The following is a 22,863-nucleotide window of genomic DNA, read 5'->3' as shown; positions in this document are numbered from 1 at the left end:
CGCTGCATAACTCCGTTTAACTCGTGATTTTCGACGAACATGATTCACCTCTCCCCCATCACAATCCAACAATTACTTTACATAACTTAGCGACGAAATATTATTTTCATCATTACTTAATAACGGAATTATATTTCAATTGTTAATTAGTGGCAGGAATATTATTCTGTTACTAATTAACGATAAAAATAATATTTCATCCTTAAAGCAGTTACAAATCAGGAGTTTGTTTATAGTGTGAGGTGTCAATATTTTACAGGGACAGTTGATTGAGTCCTAATGCTGGGAGAGGAGACATCATATTCAATGAATGTGATACGTGAGAACTTATGATTGGCACACTGTTGCTACATTAATGGTTGGCGTGAGGTATTCACCTCAAGCTATGGGAGCACCTTACCATATTAACTAAAAAGGCATGTGATGAGATTTTGCGGGTTATCCGAATTAGTATGTGATGAGTATTGTCATAATGAAATCGCAAGGTCGATTTTTGGGATAGTTGGAGAATAAATTTTTTATCCTCGTATTATATCTTGTCCGTCACATGCTCGTTTGGATGTTACGATTTATCTCCTTCGTGATGGTCTTGAGTCGGATACAATGAAAATGCTGGGACGAACGTTTCACTTTTTGTCACAATAAAAAGGCATGTGACGATGTTGTTGTTGACGCAACCTTCGATCCGACGACCATGACACAGTGGCATCTATCTAGTCTATGTATGATGTATCGGATGGCTACGTTTGAATTATCACGAAGATTGATTCATCAGTCCATAACTTACCGCTATTGCACTTTTAATGTGGAGAGAGTATGTTGTGATCGCGACAACTTCGGCTGGGAAATTTGATGGTTGTGGTGAGATCTCATTCCTCCTTTTTTTTTTTACCATCCAATGGTTCAATGGGCTAACGTGACAGTTTTACTGTGCCACCAACAAGGTCTATTGGGTCATCTGAAAGCAACTTCGCCTTTATTTGTCTCTGATGCCTTCGTTTTCATTACCATCTTCTTCTCCCCTGCTTCCAACAACGCAATAAGTTCACCACCCCTTATGTCTTAGTTTTCAATCCTTTCGCTTCTCTCTGTCTTCTTCCTATCAATCCTATGGCTGTTGTCAACCCTCGAATGATCGGTATCCCACCAGATTGTATACACAAGCAAGAGGCGCAACAGATGGGAGTGAAAGTAACTTAAATTTCTATTTTATTGATATTTAAAAACGAGACTTTACATTGAAATATTTTTTTATTAAAAAAAAACTAAATCCTTAATAATAATAATAATATAATAATAATAATAATAATAATTTCTTGCACTAATTTTGAATCATTGAAGCTTTTGCTATTTTACACGAATTTGTCATGTTCTTGATCGAGCAGTTGAATTTACACCATGGTTACGGATGGATGTTCGATGCATGCGCGTTTCTCTCAAGCCATTCGGCCGTATCCGCCATTAAACTGGTACTGGTTTTGCTGGTATTGATATGAACCAGCTGGAGCATGATAAGCAACGAACTGTCTGGACCACGCAGCCTGCCCCTGCATCCCCTCGCTCGCGTACCGCTGCCACACTCGCTGCTCCTCAGTCAGCCACCGCTGTTTCACCTCCATTTCCCTCATCTGCACGTACGCCGGCGGCGGCACCGCCAACGACGCCGCGAACGGGTCCGCTGGTGCGCCTGACGCCGGAGGGGCCGGCAGCGCCGGCATTGGTGCTCGCGTAGTGGCCACGCTGCTCGCGCTCTTGCTACTGTGATTAATCGCCGCCGCATAGTGTCCCTGCCCCGTGGCGTAGAGGCCGTCGAGCAACATCATGTCGAGTCCGCCGCCCAGCGACGACCTCTGCCCGGACAGGTTGTTGGTCGCCGTCGTCACCAGCGCCGACTCCCAGTCGGCGTCCTCGCCGATCGAGAACGCTTCCCATTTAGGCGCCGCCGCCGCCGCCGGGCTCCCGTCGAACAGCGCCAGCGCGAGCTTGTCCCCATGCTCTTCGACGGTCATCGCGTGGTCGTCGTTCAAGTTCAACAGATCCGCTTCCTTTTCTTCTAATGTAAATGTCGTTACATTCTCGACGACGGCCATCGCATCTGTCGCAGGTTCTTCTTCGGAGAAGTCTTCCGGCGCGGGCAAAGCCTTGATTTGGTTCATGTCTTCGTTCTCGGCCGGTTTCGGTTCCTCCGCCTGAGGGAGCGCGGCGCGTTCGGCCGCGGCCTCATGGAGGCGCTGACGGAGGGCGGATTTATCGCTGATGAACTCGTTCATCACTTCCAGCTTCTTCGCCGTGATGTGCTCGATATCGGGGTACTCTGACGAGCGGCAGATGCCGACGGACTTGGCCCACCCGTAGAAGCAGTCGAGCTCGTCGAACTGCCTCGCGAGCCGGGAAAAGAGGTCGTGGACGTGCACACAAGTGGGGACTTCCAGATCCATGAAACGGTCGACGAAGATGTTGACGATGTCGGCGAGGTCACAGTAGATTTGGAAGCTATCCTTCACCAGCGGGAATAGCGCCGCCACCACCAGCCGGTGGCGCTTCGCTGCACCTGTGTAAAAAGATTGGTCCTTGTTTAAATTTCAATTCGATGCGATTGATGGATGGATGGATTGATTGATTGATGGAATATGTAATACCGGTAGGGCGGCAAGCGAGGAATCGCTCCAAGAGCTGCTGCAGATGCTGCGTTCGCACAAAGAGTTTCTCGGTCTTCATCTCCCGGGCCGGTGTGGTCTTGGAGGAGTCCGCCGCCGCCGCCGCCTCCTCCACGGCCTCCTCCTCCTCGACCTCCTCCAAGTCGAAGCTGGTCCTGCTTCCGCGGCGCTTGCGTAGGCCCTGCACCCGGTAATCAAGCCGCTCGTCGAGGTAGAGCGCGTAGGTGCGGACGAAGGCGGAGAAGTCCCACGACTCGGACTTGGAGGTGTCCCGGAAGTCCGACACGTTGAGCATGCGGGTGCCGCGGTGGGTGGCCAAAAAGATCTCCCTCTCGTAGGCGGGGTCGCCCTCCGCGAGGAGGCGGTGGACGAGGACCAGAGTCTTGAGCGCGACCGCCCAGCTCTTCGTCCGGCCGAGCCGCCGCGACAGCGAGGCGACGCAGGCGCCGACATAGGCCCGCGAGTAGCACGTGAGGTTCAGGATCTCCCGCAGGTACTTGTCGGCGGCGGGATGCTCATCGTGCCGCGTCGCCTTCACAATGGCCACGTCCAAATCCGACAGCTTCGCGCTGTGGCTCACCCGCGCCAGCCCGATGCTCGTGCGATCCTTCACAGCTCCCAGCGCCTTTTTGATCGTGCTCGGCGCCATGGCCTGATCTAGTGATCTGTTCGCACAAGTCGATACAAAATTAAGGTAGGAAATGACGAAATTCGATAATTAGTAAGGGAGATCTAGAGATTGAAGACAAGGAGAAGAGAGAGAGATGATGGCGTCTCTCTTCTCTGCTCGATAGGTGTGTTGTGAAGGGAGGAATTAATTTGCAGGAGAAGTTTGCGGCGTAGAAGAGGAAGGGCGGAAGAGGAGGAGAAGAGTTTTCTATTTGAAGGAAAACGTACAGCTGGATTATTGCATAATGCTCTTTTTTTTTTCTTTTTTTAAGGATGCTGCCAATCTGTAAAATCTAACCGAATATTATATATACATATATATCCTTTTTTTTAAAAATCCATATAAATGGAAAATTCGCGTGTCTAGCAAATGCTGATTTATTTCTATTTCCTGTCTACAACGAACTCCACAATATTAATTAATTGTTGTCACATGAGTCAGGAGTGATGGATTATTGAGAAATGAATTTATCGTATTACATATAATTAAAGAATGATCAAACATTAATGTTGAGCTTCTAATTAATTGCATGCACGGTACTCATTAATTAGCGAAAGGCGATATAAGCGTCGAGTTGTCCGGTGAGGGTTGTGTTGGTGGCATGAACTTCCGTGGTCAACAAGTAGCCTCTGGCCAGCCGGAACTTTCCGGTGCCGCCGGTGATTGCCCGTTCGAACACCGTCCCCAGCGGGGCCACAGGGAACAACCCCTGCAGGGAGAGGGAGCTGCCGTTGTACTTGCCGGCTGTGAACACCAGCTGGAAGTTAGTGAGGCCGGAGTTCTCTGCCAAGCTCGACCCGACTCCCATTCCCTGATTCCGACCGATAATAGGCGAGTCGGCCTCGACCCCGGCTCGGAGAAGGTTGTCGTAGACGATGACGTTGCCGAATCCGGCGCCGGAGGTGGAGCTGGTGCGCTCCACTGCGTAGACGACGGTGGCGTCGGGGCCTGAGCCGAGGATCCTCTCATGGTTGTAGAAGCGCAGGTGCATGTAGCCGTTGGGATTGGAGGAGGCAGCGGCGGCAGCGAATAGGAGGAAGAAGAAGAAGAAGAAGAAGAAAGTGGAGGATGCCATTAAATAGTTATATGGATGCAGATGTGCGGCATGCAAATGCAGGGCTCTTTATATAGAGGAGAGGCATGGGAGAGATATATATCTATGGAGCATGTGCTGAGTTGACCTAGTCCCAATTTGTTAGTGAAAGATATCAGGTCAACGCCGTCTCTGATTAATCGGTCTGACATCCACCGACGCGTTGTGTAGATATTAATTTGACTCGAATCGGTCTTTGGTTATTGATGGATATTGTCAAATGTTGGTGGTTATTAGACCACTGACACGCGGAAACGGGTCGAATACGCTGCTGATGGGCTCACCCTCCATTGAAAGACCCTTTGAATTCAAATAAATTTCCGAAAATTATCAAGTAAAGTTTGTTGACATCAAATTCATGAAATATGCATCCATTTGGTGGGAGCATCTAAAAAAAAAACAATTAGCTTGTGATGGCAAGTAAAAGATTTAAACATGAGATAAATAAAAAAGGAATTGTGCAAGAAATTCTAGCTGAATAAAAGTACATTGTTGAATTTGATAATCTCATGACGAGATATGATATGATAGAGTCAGAGGAATAATCTATTATTCAATTTCTTGAACTTCGATATGAGATTAGAAATATTGTCCAACTACAACTATATTAGATTTATAATGATGTATATAAGTTGACTCTTAAGGTGGAAAAATAACAAAAAGAGTTAAGGCGGATTGATGGTCGTTTCTCTTCAAGTGGTGGTACTTCTAATCGAGGGAGCGCATCTACTTCAAAGAACACAACATCATAAAAGAGGCAAATCAAAAAGATGTTGCAAACAAGGAATATAATGCAAGTTTTGTTAAATCAAATGTTCCTAACAATCAAAAGGTATGTTTCAAATCCAAAGGTTTTGGACACTTTGTTGTAAATTGTCCAAATTGTAGGATTATCACTCTTGTCGAGAAAGAAGCTATGAGGAACCTTATAAGACAACATCTATCTACAATGAATCTGATAAAAAAAAAAAATATTACTTATGAAGATCATAGAGAATCTAATTGGTAGTATGGCATAACCTCAATACTAATTATGTTGAAGATCTGCCATGATTTCATACTAATATCTTTCACACTAAATGCACTTCTTATGATAAGTGTGCAATATCACCATTGATGAAGGAAGTTGTGAAAATGTTGTGGCTACCACAATGATGAAGAAGTTGAAAATAAAAACCAAAGATCATCCTCAACTTTACAAGCTATATCATGGCTTGGGGCAATGAGTTGAAGGAAACTCAAAGATGTCTTATTCAATTTTCTATTAGCAATAATTATAAATACGAAGTTTGGTGTGATGTTATTGCTATGATGCGTGTCATTTGCTTCTTGGTAGGCCTTGGTAATTTGATTAAAAAAACTCATCATGACGGCTTAAGAATACTTATATTTTTATTAAAAATTGTGAGAAGATTATTTTGGAGCCAATTATGGTGGAAAATATTCCTAAACCTTATGGAAATACTTTAATCTCCAAGTCTCAAGTGGAAAAAATAATTTGTGAATCTGTCGAGGCATTTGCGTTGGTAGTGTTAGAAGAAAATGAAGAAGGTCATACTATTCCTTCACAAGTTCAACCTCTTTTTCAAGAATTTTAAAATGTGGGTGCATGAAGAAATTCACCTAGGACTCCTTCCAATGAGAAATATTCAACATCATATTGATTTAGTCCCCAACGCTCCAATTCCAAACAAGACATCCTATAGAATGAGTTTTAAGACACATGAAGAGTTACAAAGATAAGTTGAGAAACTTTTGGCTAAAGGACTTGTCCAAAAAAGTAAGAACCCTTGTGTTATCCTAGCCCCTTCTTGTATCAAAGAATGATGGTTCATAGCACACGTGTATTGATAGTACAACAGTGAACAAAATCACTATTAAATATTGCTTTCCAATTCCCCATCTAGATCATCTTTTTAACCAACTTCATGGGTTTAAGATCAGTTCCAAAATTGACCTTCGCAATGGTAATCATCAAATTCATATGAGATCGAGAGATGAATGAAAATTTGCCTTCAAAATAAGGGATGGTCCTATAAATGATTGGTTATGTCATTCGATTTTTCTAATGCTCCTTCTACTTTTATGGGGCTTATGAATCATATTTTTAAATCATTCATTGGGAATTTGTTGTTGTCTACTTTGATAACATGCTCGTGTACAGTGCCAACCCATAACAACATTTGGAAGATCTTCTATAGATTTTTGAATTACTAAGGACGCAGACGGTGGCGCATGGTATCTCTGGCGTAATGGTCAGGGGTCGATTCTCAAGAACTAACGACATGGGGTTTACCCCGCCATGCGCCTATGGCCTTGTACTTGTATGAACCTCCCTCCATATCCGTGGGGTTGACACTAGAGAAGCCGCTAAGGTAATGGATCTACCTTTGAATTACTAAGGAAGCAAAAGTTGTATGCTAATTTGAAGAAGTATCATTTCTTCACATATAACTTGATTTCTTGGGCTATGTTATATCCTCGGATGACATTAAGATGGATGAGGATAAAATTAAAGTTATTCCAAGTTGGCAAACTCTTAAATCTATTCGTGATATCATGGCTTTGCTTCATTCTATTGTAGGTTTATAAAAGAATCTAGCATAATTATTGAACCTATATGTAACTGAATGTTTGAAAGGTTTCAATTCCAAGTGGGCGGAGGAGGCACAACAAAGTTTTGATATTTTTAAAAGAAAGGTTACAGAAGCACCAATATTACAGCTATCAAATTTTGATAAATTAAAGTATTTAAAGTAGATTGTGATTTTTCAAATGTGAGAATTGGCGGTGTTATTCTTTATCATTATTCAAGCATTCAATTATTGACAACATTATCTCTCAAATATAAGGAGTTTTTTTTCTCGGATCATGAAATTTTGAAGTATTTAAATACATAACAAATATTAAACTCTTGTCATGTCAAAGGGGTTGAATTAGTACGAGCCTTTAACTTTGTTATCAAGCATACGTCTGATGTTCTTAATCATGTAGCAGAGGCTCTTAGCCAACGACACACTTTATTATCTATTTTGCAAATAAAGATAATTAGATGTGAAGTGATCAAAGATAAAGCAGAACTAATTAATCATATCATTATTATGTTTTCTTCTAGTACAATTTAGAGAGTGACATAGGAAGATGAATTTATTTTAATATATATAAATAAGTACGGCAAATAATGAAATACATATATAAATTTTAATATTATTTAAGCATGCAATGGCTTCCACTGATGTCAACGGAAGCTGATGTAAGCGTCGAGTTGTCCGGTTAGGGTTGTGTTCGTCGCATGAACTTCAGAGGTCAGGAGGTAGCCTCTGGCCAACCGGAATTTTCCGGTGCCGCCGGTGATGGCCCGTTCGAACACGGTCCCCAGCGGGGCCACCGGGAACAACCCCTGTAGGGCGAGAGAGCTGCCGTTGTACTCGCCGGCGGTGAAAACCAGCTGGAAGTTGGTGAGGCCGGAGTTCTCGGCCATGCTCGACCCGACCCCCATGCCCTGATTCCGACCGATAATAGGCGAGTCGGTCTCGACCCCGGCTCGGAGAAGGTTGTCGTAGACGTAGACGTTGCCGAATCCGGAGACGGAGGAGGAGCTGGTGCGGTGGACTGAGTAGACGACGGTGGCGTTGGGTCCGGAGCCGAGGATCCTCTCGTGGTTGTAGAAACGCAGGTGCATGTAGCCGTTGGGATTGGAAGAGGAAGCAGCAATGGCGGTGGCAAAGAGAGCAAAGGGAAGGAAGAAGAAGAAGAAAGAGGCGGATGCCATTAATTAGTTATGGATGCAGATGTAGTGACCGATTGAACTGCAAATTAAGGTTGTGAAAAAAAAAGAAATTAGTTATCGAAGATGAAATTTGAATATTTGTATGCAGTAGATTGCATTGCAGGGCTGTTTATATAGAGGAGAGGAGAGGAGAGGATATGCTGCATGCGTTGACCGTCTCCCAATTTGATACGGTAAGTAGAAGGTCAACGCCGTCTCTGAGTAATCGGTCTGACATTGAAATAATGATTAAATAGTGATTGACCGACACGTTGTGGATATATAGATTTGACTCGACCTGGTCAAATTAAATGTTGCATCGATGGTTATGCCAAATAGACCAACTTCTTCTTTTGGACGACCAATTAACTTCGAATGTTGTTTTTGATACGCGGAAACGGGCCGAATACGGTACTCGTATATATATATATATAGAAACGGGCCGAATACGGTACTCGTATATATATATATATATATATATTCGATCGTTTTTCTAAATTGTTAATTTTTTTTTCTCACAATAGTAATGAGATAGCCTCCTTTTTCCACGTAGATAATAGTGAATATCTTTCTATTTTTCACGTTTCCTTCTTTCTTATGTTTCAGCCAATTATCAATCTGTTTGCATGGTGGCTATATATTAACTTTTAGAATTAATTGGATGTTTTTAATCTTGTATTCTTTAATGTTTAAATGTATCGATGAATTCGTTAGCTGTTTTTTTATTTACAATTATTCAATGTGATATGATTTTATAAGCATCTATATATCTGAAATTTTACATCTATAGATTGGACGATTGGCAATTCATGGAATGATGGTAAGTTTTTGTAGAACCATAATCTTTTCTGTTGGTTCCGATAAATTCCGGAGTATGCAAACTGATCGTCGAGGCTAGTGTTCGACACTATCTCCGTAAACGATATTGCTCCGCTACGGTGCTTAACGGATTGTTACAATTCGTTCCCAAAATACAACGACGACAATCGTCTCGGAATCGTAGCACTCCGACTTCCGAGACCAGCGAACCTTCTCGTAGGCTTCTTGGACTCTTGAATGCACAAGATGAGTGAGTGAATACTTGAGGAAGAGAAGATTAAATTGAGTGATTTGATTCCAATCTGGAGGGTTCTATTTATACAGAAGGAAGAGGCTTTAGGGAGGGGTGTGACCTTTGGGTGGATTAATCTGGGCCGTCCGGACTGAAGAGTTATAACCCTTCACATAGCCCCTTTAATCTCATCCATCAGATCTAAGAGTTGTGACCCTCAGATCTATCAGCCATCGGATCTGGATCCATTGATCCGATGCTTCAGATCATGTCTCATCCCAAGCCGTCAGATCGTGACTCATCGTGATCCAACGCTCTAGATCGCATCACAAGCGATCCACCATACTTCTTTGATCAACGTTGATCAACGGCTGCCATCCGTTCGCCCAACCAACTGTCCAGTCATCTCCCTTTGCCCACGAGGATGCCACATAGGCACTGTCATGTTAGGTACTAGTCTGACACGTCACCCGAGTGCCATGTAGGCACTGCAATGTCACCTGGAGCATAAATTTAAGCTCCTCGCGACGATGCGAAGTGCAAAGTGCGCCTACAAAGCGCCCAAAGCGCACGTGCGCACGTGGCGGGCTCACAGGTGCGAGCACCTGCTCGCCCCTGAGCAGAGAGTACCTGGTACTTTTCTAAGTTAACTCCAATAACTCAACATCATTAATAAGTAAGGAATGCACATCGGAAATTTCCGATGTGAGACTATTCTCCCTTGCATTTCCTTAATGAATAACCAACGTTATTTTGGGCCGACTTTGAACATTAATTTCTCATTCACCCTTAATCGGTTTTGAGCAAATTAATAGTCTAAATCTATCTACGCGAAACGTAGATTTCAATTTTGAAGTCAATTACGACTTTCAACAATTGATGGCTTCCGATTTTTCCTCCTCAAAATCGTATTGGTCCATTTAGGCCCCAATATCCAACAATCCCCCACATGAATGGAAATTAATGTAATGCGTGTATGCATGCTGACACTTTACAAGAGTCCAATCGATAAGTCACTGCATCGGGAGAGGTAGCTTGTGGCTTTGAACCTTCCGTAGTGGAATGCTATCGAGTATACTAGGTTGCGCAGTGAACGTGATGTCTTGAACCGCTCACCTGTTTGTGTATACTAAGACAATAACACCCACACAGAGACCTATCTCACCTACTTTAGGTTCTCATGGTTGGTTCCGTTTTGGCCATGGACACCATCTTGGATTCATGAGTGTTTCATTGAAGCGGCCTGTCTTCACACTCACATAGGTGACACTTCTATCAAGAGTATCCTACCATACTCCACCTTATAAGGTATAGAAGTCACTAAAAGCATAAGCTTAACCTCACTACATGAGGTAGGACAACACAAATTCATCCTAGGATTGGGATAGAGATAAACTATCTCCTGTGCTGAACCACAACTTCTGAAACTTTGTTGTCCCATTGAACCAAGATCTTGGAATCTCCAGTCAACAAGGTTGGGTTTTCCACTTCAGTCGTTTTCAGTTGTAGATTTTTTAATCTCATTCCTCTTGATGAGCAGTATACTTGATCTCGACTCAACCCCTTTCGTAAGAGGATCTGCCAAATTATCTTTGGACTTAACATAGTCGATTGCAATCACTCCATTCGAGATCAACTGCCTAATGGTATTATGTCTACGACGTATATGTCTTGACTTCCCATTATACATACTACTCTGTGCCCTTCCAATCGCCGATTGACTATCACAGTGGATCAGTACGACAGGTACAGGTTTTTCCCAGCTCGGAATATCTTCCAAGAAGTTCCGCAGCCATTCAGCTTCCTCAGCTGCTTTGTCTAGTGCTATAAACTCGGATTCCATAGTTGACCGAGCAATGCACGTCTGCTTAGTGGATTTTCAAGATACTGCTCCCCCACCGATCGTGAATACATATCCACTAGTGGATTTGGAGTCTTTTGTATCTGATATCCAATTAGCATCACAATATCCCTCCAACACAGCGGGATATTTTCTATAATGTAATCCATAGTTCATAGTATATTTCAAATATCTAAGAACTCATATCAATACCTTTCAATGGACGTCGTTTGAATTACTGGTGAAACGACTCAGCACACTTTGAATTAACTCGCGAAAGATGAGTTTATTTTAATGAATAGGAGAATCCATTCGGCACATTTACACACGAAACTTATATTCGTGTGTGAAATGAGAATTTTAATGCAAACGAATTTATTTTAATCATATTCGTGTACATGCTGCAAATGAGAATCCATGCAGCCGGTTTAATTACAAAGGAAACGTACATGACCCACCCACTGTATTAATTAAGAAATTAAACTTCTAATAATTTACAACAAAATATATATATACAAATTAATTGGAGCTCTATAGGTAGCAGGTCCTCAACGTTACTAGCTCGAGTCAAACCGATTCACATAATTTTGGAATATGAAGTTCAACGTCAAGTGTCACATATTATTAATTAATCGCAGCCAGCTAGTTTATACACTTCCTATCCCGATTAATTCCTTCATTCACTAATTAATTAATACAATATAAAGAGATAAAATATATCTCCCTTTAATTTTAAACGGAACGCTAGAAACATGCATCCCATGCTTCATTACTTTTAAAATAAACATCAATATCTTAAACAGCCCGTAATTATATGACTTGTTGAAAAGAATATATTCATTAATTATTTTGTTGAAAAGAACAATGGTAATTAAAATTGTTATTTATTTTGTTGTTTGTCAATTGATATGGCGATGAAGATGGCCATTAAAAATAGATCAAAGATTAACTGATTTAGAAGTTAAAGTTCAGAAGGAGTCAAAGTTGGTTGAGCGGGCTAGTTATGACTAAGCGAATGAACAAGATCAAATGGATAACTCGATGTTAAGAGATAAACAAGTAATACATTCCCTGGTCGCCGTCCTTGCCAAACGAGAGGCGTGTCCATCTGGATGAGAGGCGGTCCTCCGACAATGAGAAAGCTAAGCGAAGGAAAATTAAGTGCTCGGCGCAGCACAGCTGAGCGGGCGTCGATCGGATCGATATGCAGCTTTAAAGACTTTCGGACGGCATTCCTCCAGCATTTCACGAGTAGTCGCTGTTATCAGAAGACGAATGTCAACTTGTTCATGGTCAAACAAGGACCCAAGTCTACTAAGAGGTTTAACCAAGTGACTATGGAGGTTTCATTAGCTACTCCGGAAATCTGAGTTCTTCTCACAAGAACTAGTGGATTATGAATTCTTTCAGTCACTCATCAGGAAACCCCTGAGAGACTTCGATCATCTGCTCGGGTTGGCTACCAAGTACATCGAAGAGACCTAGGCAGCTTGGAAGAAGGAAGTGATACCCGAGTTGGCCTCGGTCCAAGAGCACCAAGCGGCCCACATACACCAGCCACCCAAGGGGCCCTGAGCGGGCACCGTGCAGCAACACCCAGAGCCCGAATGCATGTTGTTCAGCATGTGGACACTACAAGAAAAACCCTGATAGACATCGGTGGAACAACAACGGTTTTAAGCAAAAATCGATATCTTTGAGTATTTTACACCGGTTTTTTCAAAAACCGATGTCTATGAGCGCAAATTTTCACTCATAGACATCAGTTTTTTAGGCGATGTCTATGAGCACCTTTTTTTCGTTAATAGACACCGATTTTAACAGCGGTATTTAAAATCTGGTGTCTATGAACCAAAATTCTGGTGGACTTTGTTAGCGTGCTTTCTTTTGGCCTTCTCACGAAACCCTAATCCTCCGCATCCTCCTTTTAGGAGTTACCATTTGAAAGACGAGCAATGGATCTCTCGGCAATGTGGGGGTGGTGGGCGGAGAGTGACCCCAGCGGTCGATCCCTCTAAAGAGGAGGAGGAGGCCGTCGTGGAGAAGGTGCTTCCCAACGGGGACTTGTATACCAGTGGGTTCGCCGGCAGCGCGCCTCACGGGCATGGGAAGTACCTATGGGCAGACGGATGTATGTACGAGGGGGACTGATTGAGGGGGAAGCCCTCTGGGAAGGGGAAGTTCTCCTGGCCGTCGGGTGCCACCTACGAGGGCGAGTTCCGATCGGGCCGGATGGATGGCGTTGGTACCTTCACCGGCGCCAATGGCGACACCTACCACAACCAGTGGGCGACCGACCGCAAGCAGGGTTTCAGTAGTAAGTCCTATGCCAACGGCGACTACTACGAGGGTACGTGGCGCTGCAACCTCCCAGGGGCCATGGGCGTTGCCTATGGCGAAACGGCAACCAGTACGTGGGCGAGTGGCGCAGCGACGTCATCCATGGCCACGACACCCTCATCTGGCCCAACGGCAACAGCTACGTCGTTCAGTGGGAGAATGGCGCCGCCCTAAAGGGCAGCAGTGCTTTTACCTGTCCCGACGGTAGCTGTTACATCGACAGCTGGAGTGGCGGCAACCCCAATGCCCTAGAAGGAGGCTATTACCGTATCGGAGTGGCATCGCGGAAAGAGACCCCTGCTGGGAGGAGAAGTTTCTCTCCCTTCTTTCATCTGGATAATAGATCGGCTCCGACAACACCGATGTCCCATTTGTCCACCAATGGGTGGTCGATCGATGGATCCTAGTGATCACCACACCAGGTCAGCTTGGCAACGGAAAAGAACTACCCCAGAATCTGCATCTGGGATTCGAACTCCGAGGCCGGGGATGTCACTTGCGATGTCGTCGACAGCCTCGAGTCGTCTTTGTTGTGCAGGGATGAATCATCTAATGCTAGCGGAAGTCTCATTGGAACCGTGAAACGGCTACAGAGTTCCAGCGCGTGGGCAACGACGGAGGCAAAAAAGCCAGGGCAGACGATATTGAAAGGGCACAAGAACTACGACCTGATGTTGAACCTCCAATTAGGCATTAGGTAAATGGTTAAAGAGCTGAATAATTGGCATTTACTTGAAAATCCAAGTGATTTATTGTTTGGTAAAAATTTTATGTTTTTTGTTCAGCTACACAATCAGGAAGCCTAGTTCGGCACAGTTGAGGGAGTTGAAGCAGACAGATTTTGATCCAAGGAAGAAGTCCTGGACGAGGTTTCCTCCTGAAGGAACGAAGATAACTCCTCCTCACCAGTCACCGGAGTTCCGTTGGAATGACTATTGCTCTGTAAACATATCCTTTTTATTGTTTCTAGCTAGTTCACATTTGTTTTGTCCAAGAGCCAAGGGAAGGAGCAGGAGAAGCAAGTGTTTTGGGCCATGGCGCCTCTGACGTCCATGTCCTGGGCTAATGTTGGAGACGACGATGATGACGATTACTATGCTACCACGGCGCCGCCCCAGGCTATTTGGGGAGTATCGGAGTAGCACCACAATAAGAAGGTTGAGGAGACCATAGAGGAGGTATGTGAACACATTGCACTCAAATGTGTTGGCTAGCTGTTGACAATGAAATCTAAGCTATTTAAATCTATGTTTTAGATTGTTTTTCATACTAGCATGTTGTATCACTCTTTGCTTATTCCTTTGGTGTAGTATCAACTTGAAATATGAGAATAATCTTTAAGCTCAATCACAATTCAAGATTTAGCAGCATTTTGAAGAAGATAGTGTTTCAACATTGCTCTAAAAGGTGACTGCCTGTGAGGTTTTTGGAAGCGACCATTCTTCTAACTGCTATACAATCCCTAGTAGGCGGACATTTAAAAAAGCCTCCCAAGCTCATAAATGGCCTAGGTGGTCTAAATTGGTCTAAAGAATTTTTTTTCTTTAATAAGTTGCTTATTCATTTGATATTAGAAAATAATTCTAATTCTCCTTATCAGCCCACTCGACGAGACGACGAGAGCCTCCTTATTCTTCTTATATATGTTCTCCTTATCTTGCCTTCTTTTTTCATACATTATCGAATTTTTATCATTTAATTTTAATACAGTTAGAATATTTTTTTCTAGATTAATTGTTTTTGTTGGTCGTCGTATTCTATTGTTGTTATGTGTTTGGTGCTTTATGATTTGTTTGTTTATGATTGTGAACTTGTTTTAATTGATTAAGGGTACAATTGTTATATATACGTATTAATATTAGTAATTCTTAATTTAATATTCTCCTCTATTGTAATATTATTTTAATGGTGATTGTCTGAGCCTTTGGCTAGGTGTTGGGTTGTGGGTCAACCGCCTGCTATCTGGAACCATCTTTTAGTACCTTATGTTTCGACATATTGTTTCTATCAGACATAATGTTAGTACCAAATAAACATTTATGTTATGCTTGTTTATACAAGACGTGCATGCGAGTTCAGCTTTCTTTATGCTTTAAGCTTAATAACCTATCAGACAAACTTTTTCTATTATGATGTTACTTATAAGCAATTCATGTTTACAAAGGTTTCATGATGAAGATTACTTAAATGATTATTTGTATTATATGAAGTACTGAATAAACTTAATTATTCTATTGTAATGCTTATTCCTATTTTCTGCATTTGGATCCTCTGTATGAGTATGTTTTCCTTCGTAAATCAGTAGTCTTAACTCTTATCAGTTCACTTCTATTAATCTCTTGTTAATTCTTTGGTGCTCTTTCATATTATCCCATTTTCTGAGAAGACAATAACAGTTTTGTTTTGTAGAAGAATAGGACACATTGCTAGCAGATTGTTCTAATACAAGTTGCATAACACCTAGTTTTCTGTAAGTCTTATGCATGTCTCGTCTCAACCTCTTAGATAACAAGAAATTACTAATAGAATTTTTGTAAGTTTTAGATAGATTGCAGAGAGAACTTGAAATACTATACTTGATTACCTTAGAAATTTCACTGATATTTTCTCTATATTTTGGTCATTCTCTCAGTATTCCTAATCTAAATCAGGTTGTATTTATACACTTTACAATCTGTATCAGGATCTTGGTCAATTATCCCGTCAATTTAATGGTTATTAATATTGAGGTAAAGTGTGGTAAAGGATTCTACTTGGGTGAGGAATTGACATGTCTTATATGTATAAACGGTGGTTTTCTTTTTCAATTTTATTTGTGCAATTATGTGACATTTGTTTTTATTTGGTAATTTGTCATAGTATTTGTTCTTAAGTATGTGAAGATCAAATGTTATTTGTTACTTCTTCCATTGATATTCTGATTTTCTTTTGATGCATTGGAGTTGGATAAATATTATTCCTTTTGCTTTGATTCTGTTTAATTTTTACCAAGATTGTAGTTATATCTAAGAGGTCAAGGAATATTCAGGCCAAGGTTCTAGGTGCTCTCTAGCCCACATTTACTCCTTTGAGCTGGAGCATTGTTTTTTCTGGAAGAATTCATGTTCTTTTTCAATCTCATGTTTAATGAACCTTTCAATAAATTAGTGTTAATGTATTCGGATCACAGAATGTGAATCCACATCTATTGATTATGTGGAAGTTTAATTATAATCATGCCTCCTCCATGCTGCTTAGATTTATGAGGTTTAAGAATGAAGGAAGAATCTTTCATTTTGTTCTTTTGAAAATTTATTATGTCAATATAAGTAGAATCTTTTTGAGTTTATGAGATTATCTGTTTAAATAAAAATCTTCTCTTCCTATTTCATTTTGTTCTTTTGAAAATTTATTATGTCAATATAAGTAGAATCTTTTTGAGTTTCTGAGTTTATCTGTTTAAATAAAAATCTTCTCTTCCTATTAGCTAATTTTGTTGCTTGCTAGTGATTATGTTTATCTACTATTTGCTTTACTCTCACATGTGAGAGTCAGTTCTTTTCTTACATATTTGTTTATATTAGATATTTAAGTTTATTTTATTTATAACAAGTACTCTCTTTTTTCCTGTGTTTAGGAAAGTGAAAGTGAGGATGATGGTCTTGACATGGGTGATGATGATGATGTTGAGGAACCTGAAAATGAACCAAAGGCTATTAGGAAAGAACCAACCATTGAGAAACCTGCTCCTGTTTCAGCACCACCCAAAGATGCTGAAAGGCAACTGTCAAAGAAGTAGCCTAAGAAAAAGGAAATGGCAGAGCTGGATACGCTTCTACATGAAATGGGCATTGCAAATAAAGATAGTAATACTGCATAAAATGAGACAGATGGTAATGTCTTCTTTCACATAATTAGTTTATTTTTGATAGATAGTAAATTTTAATTCACTTGAGTTGCTTCATACATATGAAGCAACTGTTTAATGTGTGTTGAATTTGTTTATCCTTGTTGATCCGGCGATAAGAACAGGGGTCCCTCGTTGTAAGGGGTCAACGCCACGTGGAAGTCAAAGAGCCGGGCGGTCCATCGAAGAAGGTCGGACCAGCTAGGCCGACCAGAGAAAGGGGGCTGACTGACCGGGCGGCCGCCCGGTGTTTAGCCGAGGGCAAAAGGCACCCCTATGGAAGTCGGGGTTCCGGCGCTCATTGGGCAAGATCGTAGGGCCGAGCGGACAGCATGCTCGGCCGAAGACATGAAGCATACTGCTAACAGTCGCCACAAAACACATTACCGATAATTTCTCAAGTGGACCATCATACATGACCGGTCGGACGGAAGGCGGACGTGGGCCGGTCGGACGCACGGCAGGAGTTTGGGGAAAAGACAAGGGACATCTTCGGACAGCTGGCATGCTTCGTGATATGGGCATACTCCAAATCACGCGACGTGGGGTTCCGCTGTCCCATCGAGGACATGCTTGGACTGTAGCAGTATGGGTCAGGTAAGCTCACTGACAAGCTCTTACTGGGGTATGGGCTACGGACATGTGTACACCTCGATATGTGTGCACTCGCTTCTCCGCTGCCCTATATAAAGACCCTCATCCTTCGCCGGAGGTACGCGTTCTAATATTTCGAGAGCAACTTTTCACTGCTTGCTTGCCTGACTTGAGCGTCGGAGGGTCGCCGCCGGGAACCCCTTCCTGGCCCAACTTCTGTGCAGGTTTGCCGGAGCTTCGTGCAGCCAGTCGAAGATCCACACCAGCAGCCGGGGAGCGCCATGTGCCCAGCGTCCGTTGGTTCAGCATTCGGACAGGATCAAATTGGCGCCGTCTGTGGGAACGCTCCTGCATCCGAACGGAAACAATGGACGAGACTGGATGACAACACACGGTAACGCTCTCCACGGAGGAACTCGACGCTCTGATCGAGTTGCGGGCCGCCAAGCTTGTGGAGCAAAAACAGAAGGCAACAGCCGAGCGGCCAGAGCAGCAAGCAACCTCAGCCTCTGGTGGCCGAGCGGAAGCACCTCAAGCCACCGTTGCATTCCACCGGGCCCTATTCCGCACCCCCGAAGCCGCACCCACTCATAGAGATCGGGGATCTTCTTCGGATGAAATGCCGAGACGAGATGACAAAAAAGGAAAAGCCCCTCGAGCGGACTCATCACCCGAGCGGATTAATCGCCAATTTTCAGAGGCTATTCTACGAGACCCTCTGCCCAAGCACTACGCGCCTCCGACGATCGGCGAATACAATGGAACCACCGATCCGGACGATCATTTGGGCAAGTTTGATAACACGGCAACCCTGCATCAATACACAGATGGGGTGAAGTGTCGAGTTTTCCTCACCACCCTATCTGGATCGGCTCAACGATGGTTTCAGAGGCTGCCGGACGGATCCATCACCAACTTCAAGGACTTCCGGACGGCCTTCCTCCATCATTTTGCAAGCAGTCGGCGCTATCAAAAAACCAGCGTTAGTCTGTTCGCCATCAAACAAGAAGCCCGTGAATCGCTCCGAGTTTACATCCAGCGGTTCAACAAAGTGGCCATGGATATTCCAACGGCCACCTCGGAGACCATGATGAATGCCTTCACACAAGACCTCGTGGATGGGGATTTCTTCCGATCGCTCATTCGGAAGCCGCCCCGAGACTATGATCACATGCTACACCGAGCCAACGAATACATCAACGTGGAGAAAGCGCAAGCGGCCAGGAAAAAAGAAACTCCAACCGAGCGGGCTCCTCCTGCCGAGCGGAAACAGCACGCTGCTCATCAGCCGCCTAGAGGACCGAGGGCCGAAGCAATCCGCTCCCCCCATGCCAGGTCTCACGTGCAAGAAGTAGCTGCCGCCCGGCCCAAGCCAAGGAAGAAATGAACCCCGATGTTCTGCTCCTTCCACCGGACGGATACGCACAACACAAGGGATTGTCGAAGTCTTCCCTTCGTGGCTCATCCCGTTCCCCGGAATGGCGGTCGACGGTCCCCCTCAGTCGACAGGCGACAAAGAACTCATGAAGCCGACCGGACGCGAGCTGATAGGCGACAGCAACAGACTCCCGATCGGCATCGCTCACCAAGGCAGGAGAATCGCCGAACGTCAAAAGAACGGTCTCGACCATCCGCTCGGGAGGAAGAAAATAGAAGTAATACTTCCCGAGGCGAGATCAACATTATCGCTGGCGGGCCGACCGGAGGAGACTCCAACCGAGCAAGAAAGGCGAGCGTCCGGCAGTTCCAGATCCATGCAGTTGGCTGTAGCCGAGAGCGGGCGAGTGGACCCGAAATCAGTTTTGGGCCTGGGGACTTGGAAGGAGTTGAAGTGCCCCACGATGACGCTCTGCTCATCAAAGCGGTAATAGCCAACTACACTATTCACCGCGTTTTTGTTGACACAGGAAGCTCGGTCAACATAATATTCAGAAAGGCGTTCGATCAACTACAAATTGATCATGCCGAGCTGCTGCCCATGACAACCCCCCTCTACGGGTTTACGGGCAATGAAGTCCTTCCGGTCGGACAAATCCGGATGGCTATTTCATTGGGAGAAGAGCCGCTCAGAAGGACGCGTACAGCAAACTTCGTGGTGGTCGACTCTCCCTCATCATACAACGTCATTCTGGGACGACCGGCGCTCAGTGAGTTCCGAGCGGCCGTCTCTACCTTCCACCAGAAGATCAAGTTCCCCGTCGAAAACAAAGTGGGAGAAGTACGGGGAGATCAACTGGCAGCTCGGCGATGCTACGTCGAAATGGTCCGAGTCGAAGCAAATTCCGCTCGGAAGTCACCACGGATCGAGGTGAATGCTATAACTGAAAAACCTCCCTCTCTAGTTTATGAAGAAAAAGAGGAAGTGCAGATACACCTGACTCGATCGGAGGCCACGACATTCATCGCATCCGACCTGGAGGCGAATCAGAAGGAGGAGGTGATCCAATGCCTCCGGAGAAACCATGATGTCTTCGTCTGGTCGACACATGAGCTGCCCGGAATTTCACCAAGTATAGCGCAGCATGAGCTACACGTCCGACCGGACGCACGGCCAGTAAAGCAAAGAAAAAGGGACTTCAGCGCCGAGCAGAATTCCATCATCTGAGCGGAGGTGGAAAATCTCTTGGAGGCCGGCCATATCCGCGAGGTGCAGTTCCCGAGATGGCTGGCGAATGTAGTATTAGTTTCCAAGCCGGGCAACAAGTGGAGAGTATGCATAGATTTTCGGGATCTCAACAAAGCTTGCCCGAAAGACTTTTATCCTCTGCCTCGGATAGATCAGCTAGTGGACTCTACGGCCGGCTGCGAATTAATATGTATGCTCGACGCTTACCAAGGCTATCATCAAGTGCCGCTCGCCCGTGAAGATCAAGAAAAAGTCAGCTTCGTGACGGCCGACGGCACCTATTGCTATAATGTGATGCCGTTCGGATTGAAGAATGCAGGAGCCACATATCAGCGCTTGATGAATAAAGTATTCAGAGAGCAGATCGGGAGAAATCTGGAAGTGTATGTGGACGACATTCTCATCAAGTTTGTCCGAGCGGCCGATCTCTTCAAAGACATGGAGGAAACCTTCCGAACGCTACGCAAATATGGAGTCAAGCTAAATCCCCAGAAGTGCCTGTTCGGAGCGAAAGGAGGGCGTTTCTTGGGGTACATAGTGACCAAGCGGGGAATCGAAGCAAATCCCAGCAAGGTGAAAGCTCTACAAGAATGGCGCCTCCAAGAAATACAAGGGAAGTGCAGCGTTTGACCGGTCGGATAACTGCTCTGTCCAGGTTCATCTCCAAAACCGCCGACCGGAGCCTTCCTTTTTTCAAAATCTTGCGCAAGGCCAATAAGTTTCATTGGGACGAAGAATGCGATCGGGCGTTCGAAGATTTGAAGGCATATCTGAGCTCTCTCCCGGTATTAGCCAAGCCGACTGCGAGTGAGCCACTTTATATGTACTTGTCTTCAACCGAGCAAGCAATTGGCTCGGCACTAGTGAGGGCGAGCGGAGAAGAGCCTGTGTATTTCCTTAGTCATATTTTAAAAGATGCTGAATCTCGCTACACTGGGCTCGAGAAGCTGGCTTTCGCTCTGGTCCTCGCCGCTCGACGCCTTCGTCCATACTTCCTGGCGCATACCGTCATTGTCAAAACCAATAGCCCGCTCGGACGTGTACTACTAAATCCAGAAGCGTCCGGGCGGCTCATCAAATGGACGACGGAGTTAAGCGAATTTGACATCCAGTACCAGCCCCGCTCGGCAATCAAAGCGCAGTCCTTGGCAGATTTTGTGACTGAGGTGCAGAATTCAGAGCCAGAAGCTATGTGGAAAATATTTGTGGACGGATCATCTACTCGGCTCGGAAGCGGAATTGGAATACTGTTGCTCTCCCCACAAGAAGAAAAGATGCACTTATCCGTCCGGCTAGATTATAAAGCTACGAACAACGAAGAAGAGTATGAGGCCCTTATAGCCGGCTTGCAGGCAGCACGACATGTGGGTGCCGGTCGGGCAACACTTCATTCGGATTCCTAGTTGGCTGCTCAGCAGCTCTCTGGCACCTTTGAAATCAACAGCGCTCGGCTCAAGGTTTACGCTGAAGCCTTTGAGAAGCTCAAAGCCAATTTTAGAGAAGTCATTGTTCGGAAGATACCCCGATCGGAGAACCAAGCGGCTGATGAGTTGGCCAAACTTGCGAGCTCAATAACGCCGATCGCCCTTCAGCAGCCAATTGAACAAGTATTGTTGGTGGCGCATGTCGACCGTATGGAAGGCCTTACGTTTTCGAGCGACTGGAGGACACCCATCACGGAGTTTCTGCGCTCGGGCGCCACACCGTCTGATCAGAATGAAGCTCAGCTGCTAAGGAGGAGAGCCGGTCGGTTCACACTCATCGGCGATCAGCTTTACAAGAAGGCTTTCTCACTCCCGCTGTTGAAATGCGTGAGCTCGGAGGACTCGGCTTATAGCCTCCAAGAAGTACATCAAGGATCCTGCGGAGGACATCCGGGCGGACGATCACTGGCTAAGAAGATCCTGTTGGCCGGGTATTTCTGGTCAACCTTACAAGCAGACGCCGCTCGGACCGTGTCGACGTGCCTTTCGTGCCAGAAGTACCACAACTTCTACCACCGACCGGCAGAGGAAATGAAGGCATCAACAGTCTCATGTCCGTTCGATCAGTGGGGAATGGATATCGTTGGTCCATTTCCTATGGCGACCGGACAGCGGAAATTTCTGCTAGTGGCGGTAGATTATTTTTCCAAGTGGGTGGAGGCTGAGCCACTAGCCAAGATCACCGAGCAGATGGTCAAGAAATTTATTTGGCAGAACATCATCTGTCGGTTCGGCATCCCCCGACAACTTATTTCCGATAACGGGCGGCAGTTCACAGGAAAATTGCTTGAAGATTGGTGCAAAAGCTATGGCATCGAGCAACACTTCACATCTGTAGCCTATCCCCAAAGCA

General features: G+C 44.7%; 3 protein-coding genes across 3 annotated transcripts; all 3 read right to left on the bottom strand.

The window, feature by feature from the left end:
- Window positions 1-1,362: 1,362 nt before the first annotated feature.
- LOC122013961 (putative clathrin assembly protein At4g02650) lies at window positions 1,363-3,418 on the bottom strand. The gene is made up of 2 exons (XM_042570170.1): window positions 2,640-3,418; window positions 1,363-2,551 (listed from the first exon to the last, which is right to left on the bottom strand). Exons 1-2 carry the CDS (start codon window positions 3,304-3,306, stop codon window positions 1,437-1,439), a joined length of 1,782 nt encoding a protein of 593 aa, XP_042426104.1. The 5' UTR covers window positions 3,307-3,418; the 3' UTR covers window positions 1,363-1,436.
- A 456-nt stretch (window positions 3,419-3,874) lies between these two features.
- Window positions 3,875-4,402, bottom strand: LOC122009093 (dirigent protein 22-like). Its single transcript, XM_042565112.1, has one exon. It carries the CDS (start codon window positions 4,400-4,402, stop codon window positions 3,875-3,877), a length of 528 nt encoding a protein of 175 aa, XP_042421046.1.
- A 3,256-nt stretch (window positions 4,403-7,658) lies between these two features.
- LOC122009088 (dirigent protein 22-like) lies at window positions 7,659-8,192 on the bottom strand. The gene has a single exon (XM_042565099.1). The coding sequence runs from the start codon at window positions 8,190-8,192 to the stop codon at window positions 7,659-7,661; it is 534 nt and encodes a 177-aa protein (XP_042421033.1).
- Window positions 8,193-22,863: the final 14,671 nt, after the last annotated feature.

This window comes from Zingiber officinale, chromosome 1A (assembly GCF_018446385.1).
Source record: "Zingiber officinale cultivar Zhangliang chromosome 1A, Zo_v1.1, whole genome shotgun sequence".
NCBI lineage: Eukaryota > Viridiplantae > Streptophyta > Magnoliopsida > Zingiberales > Zingiberaceae > Zingiber > Zingiber officinale.
Note: the sequence above shows the minus strand (reverse complement) of the source record. Positions and strands in the feature narration are given on the sequence as shown.

Excerpts from the sequence above, each read along its gene's own strand:
- LOC122009093 (XM_042565112.1), bottom strand. The coding sequence starts at position 4,402 with ATGGCATCCTCCACTTTCTTCTTCTTCTTCTTCTTCTTCCTCCTATTC.
- LOC122013961 (XM_042570170.1), bottom strand. The coding sequence starts at position 3,306 with ATGGCGCCGAGCACGATCAAAAAGGCGCTGGGAGCTGTGAAGGATCGC. Across the intron at positions 2,552-2,639 it reads CCTCGCTTGCCGCCCTACCG|GTGCAGCGAAGCGCCACCGG; the intron begins GTATTACATATT and ends CTTTTTACACAG.
- LOC122009088 (XM_042565099.1), bottom strand. The coding sequence starts at position 8,192 with ATGGCATCCGCCTCTTTCTTCTTCTTCTTCCTTCCCTTTGCTCTCTTT.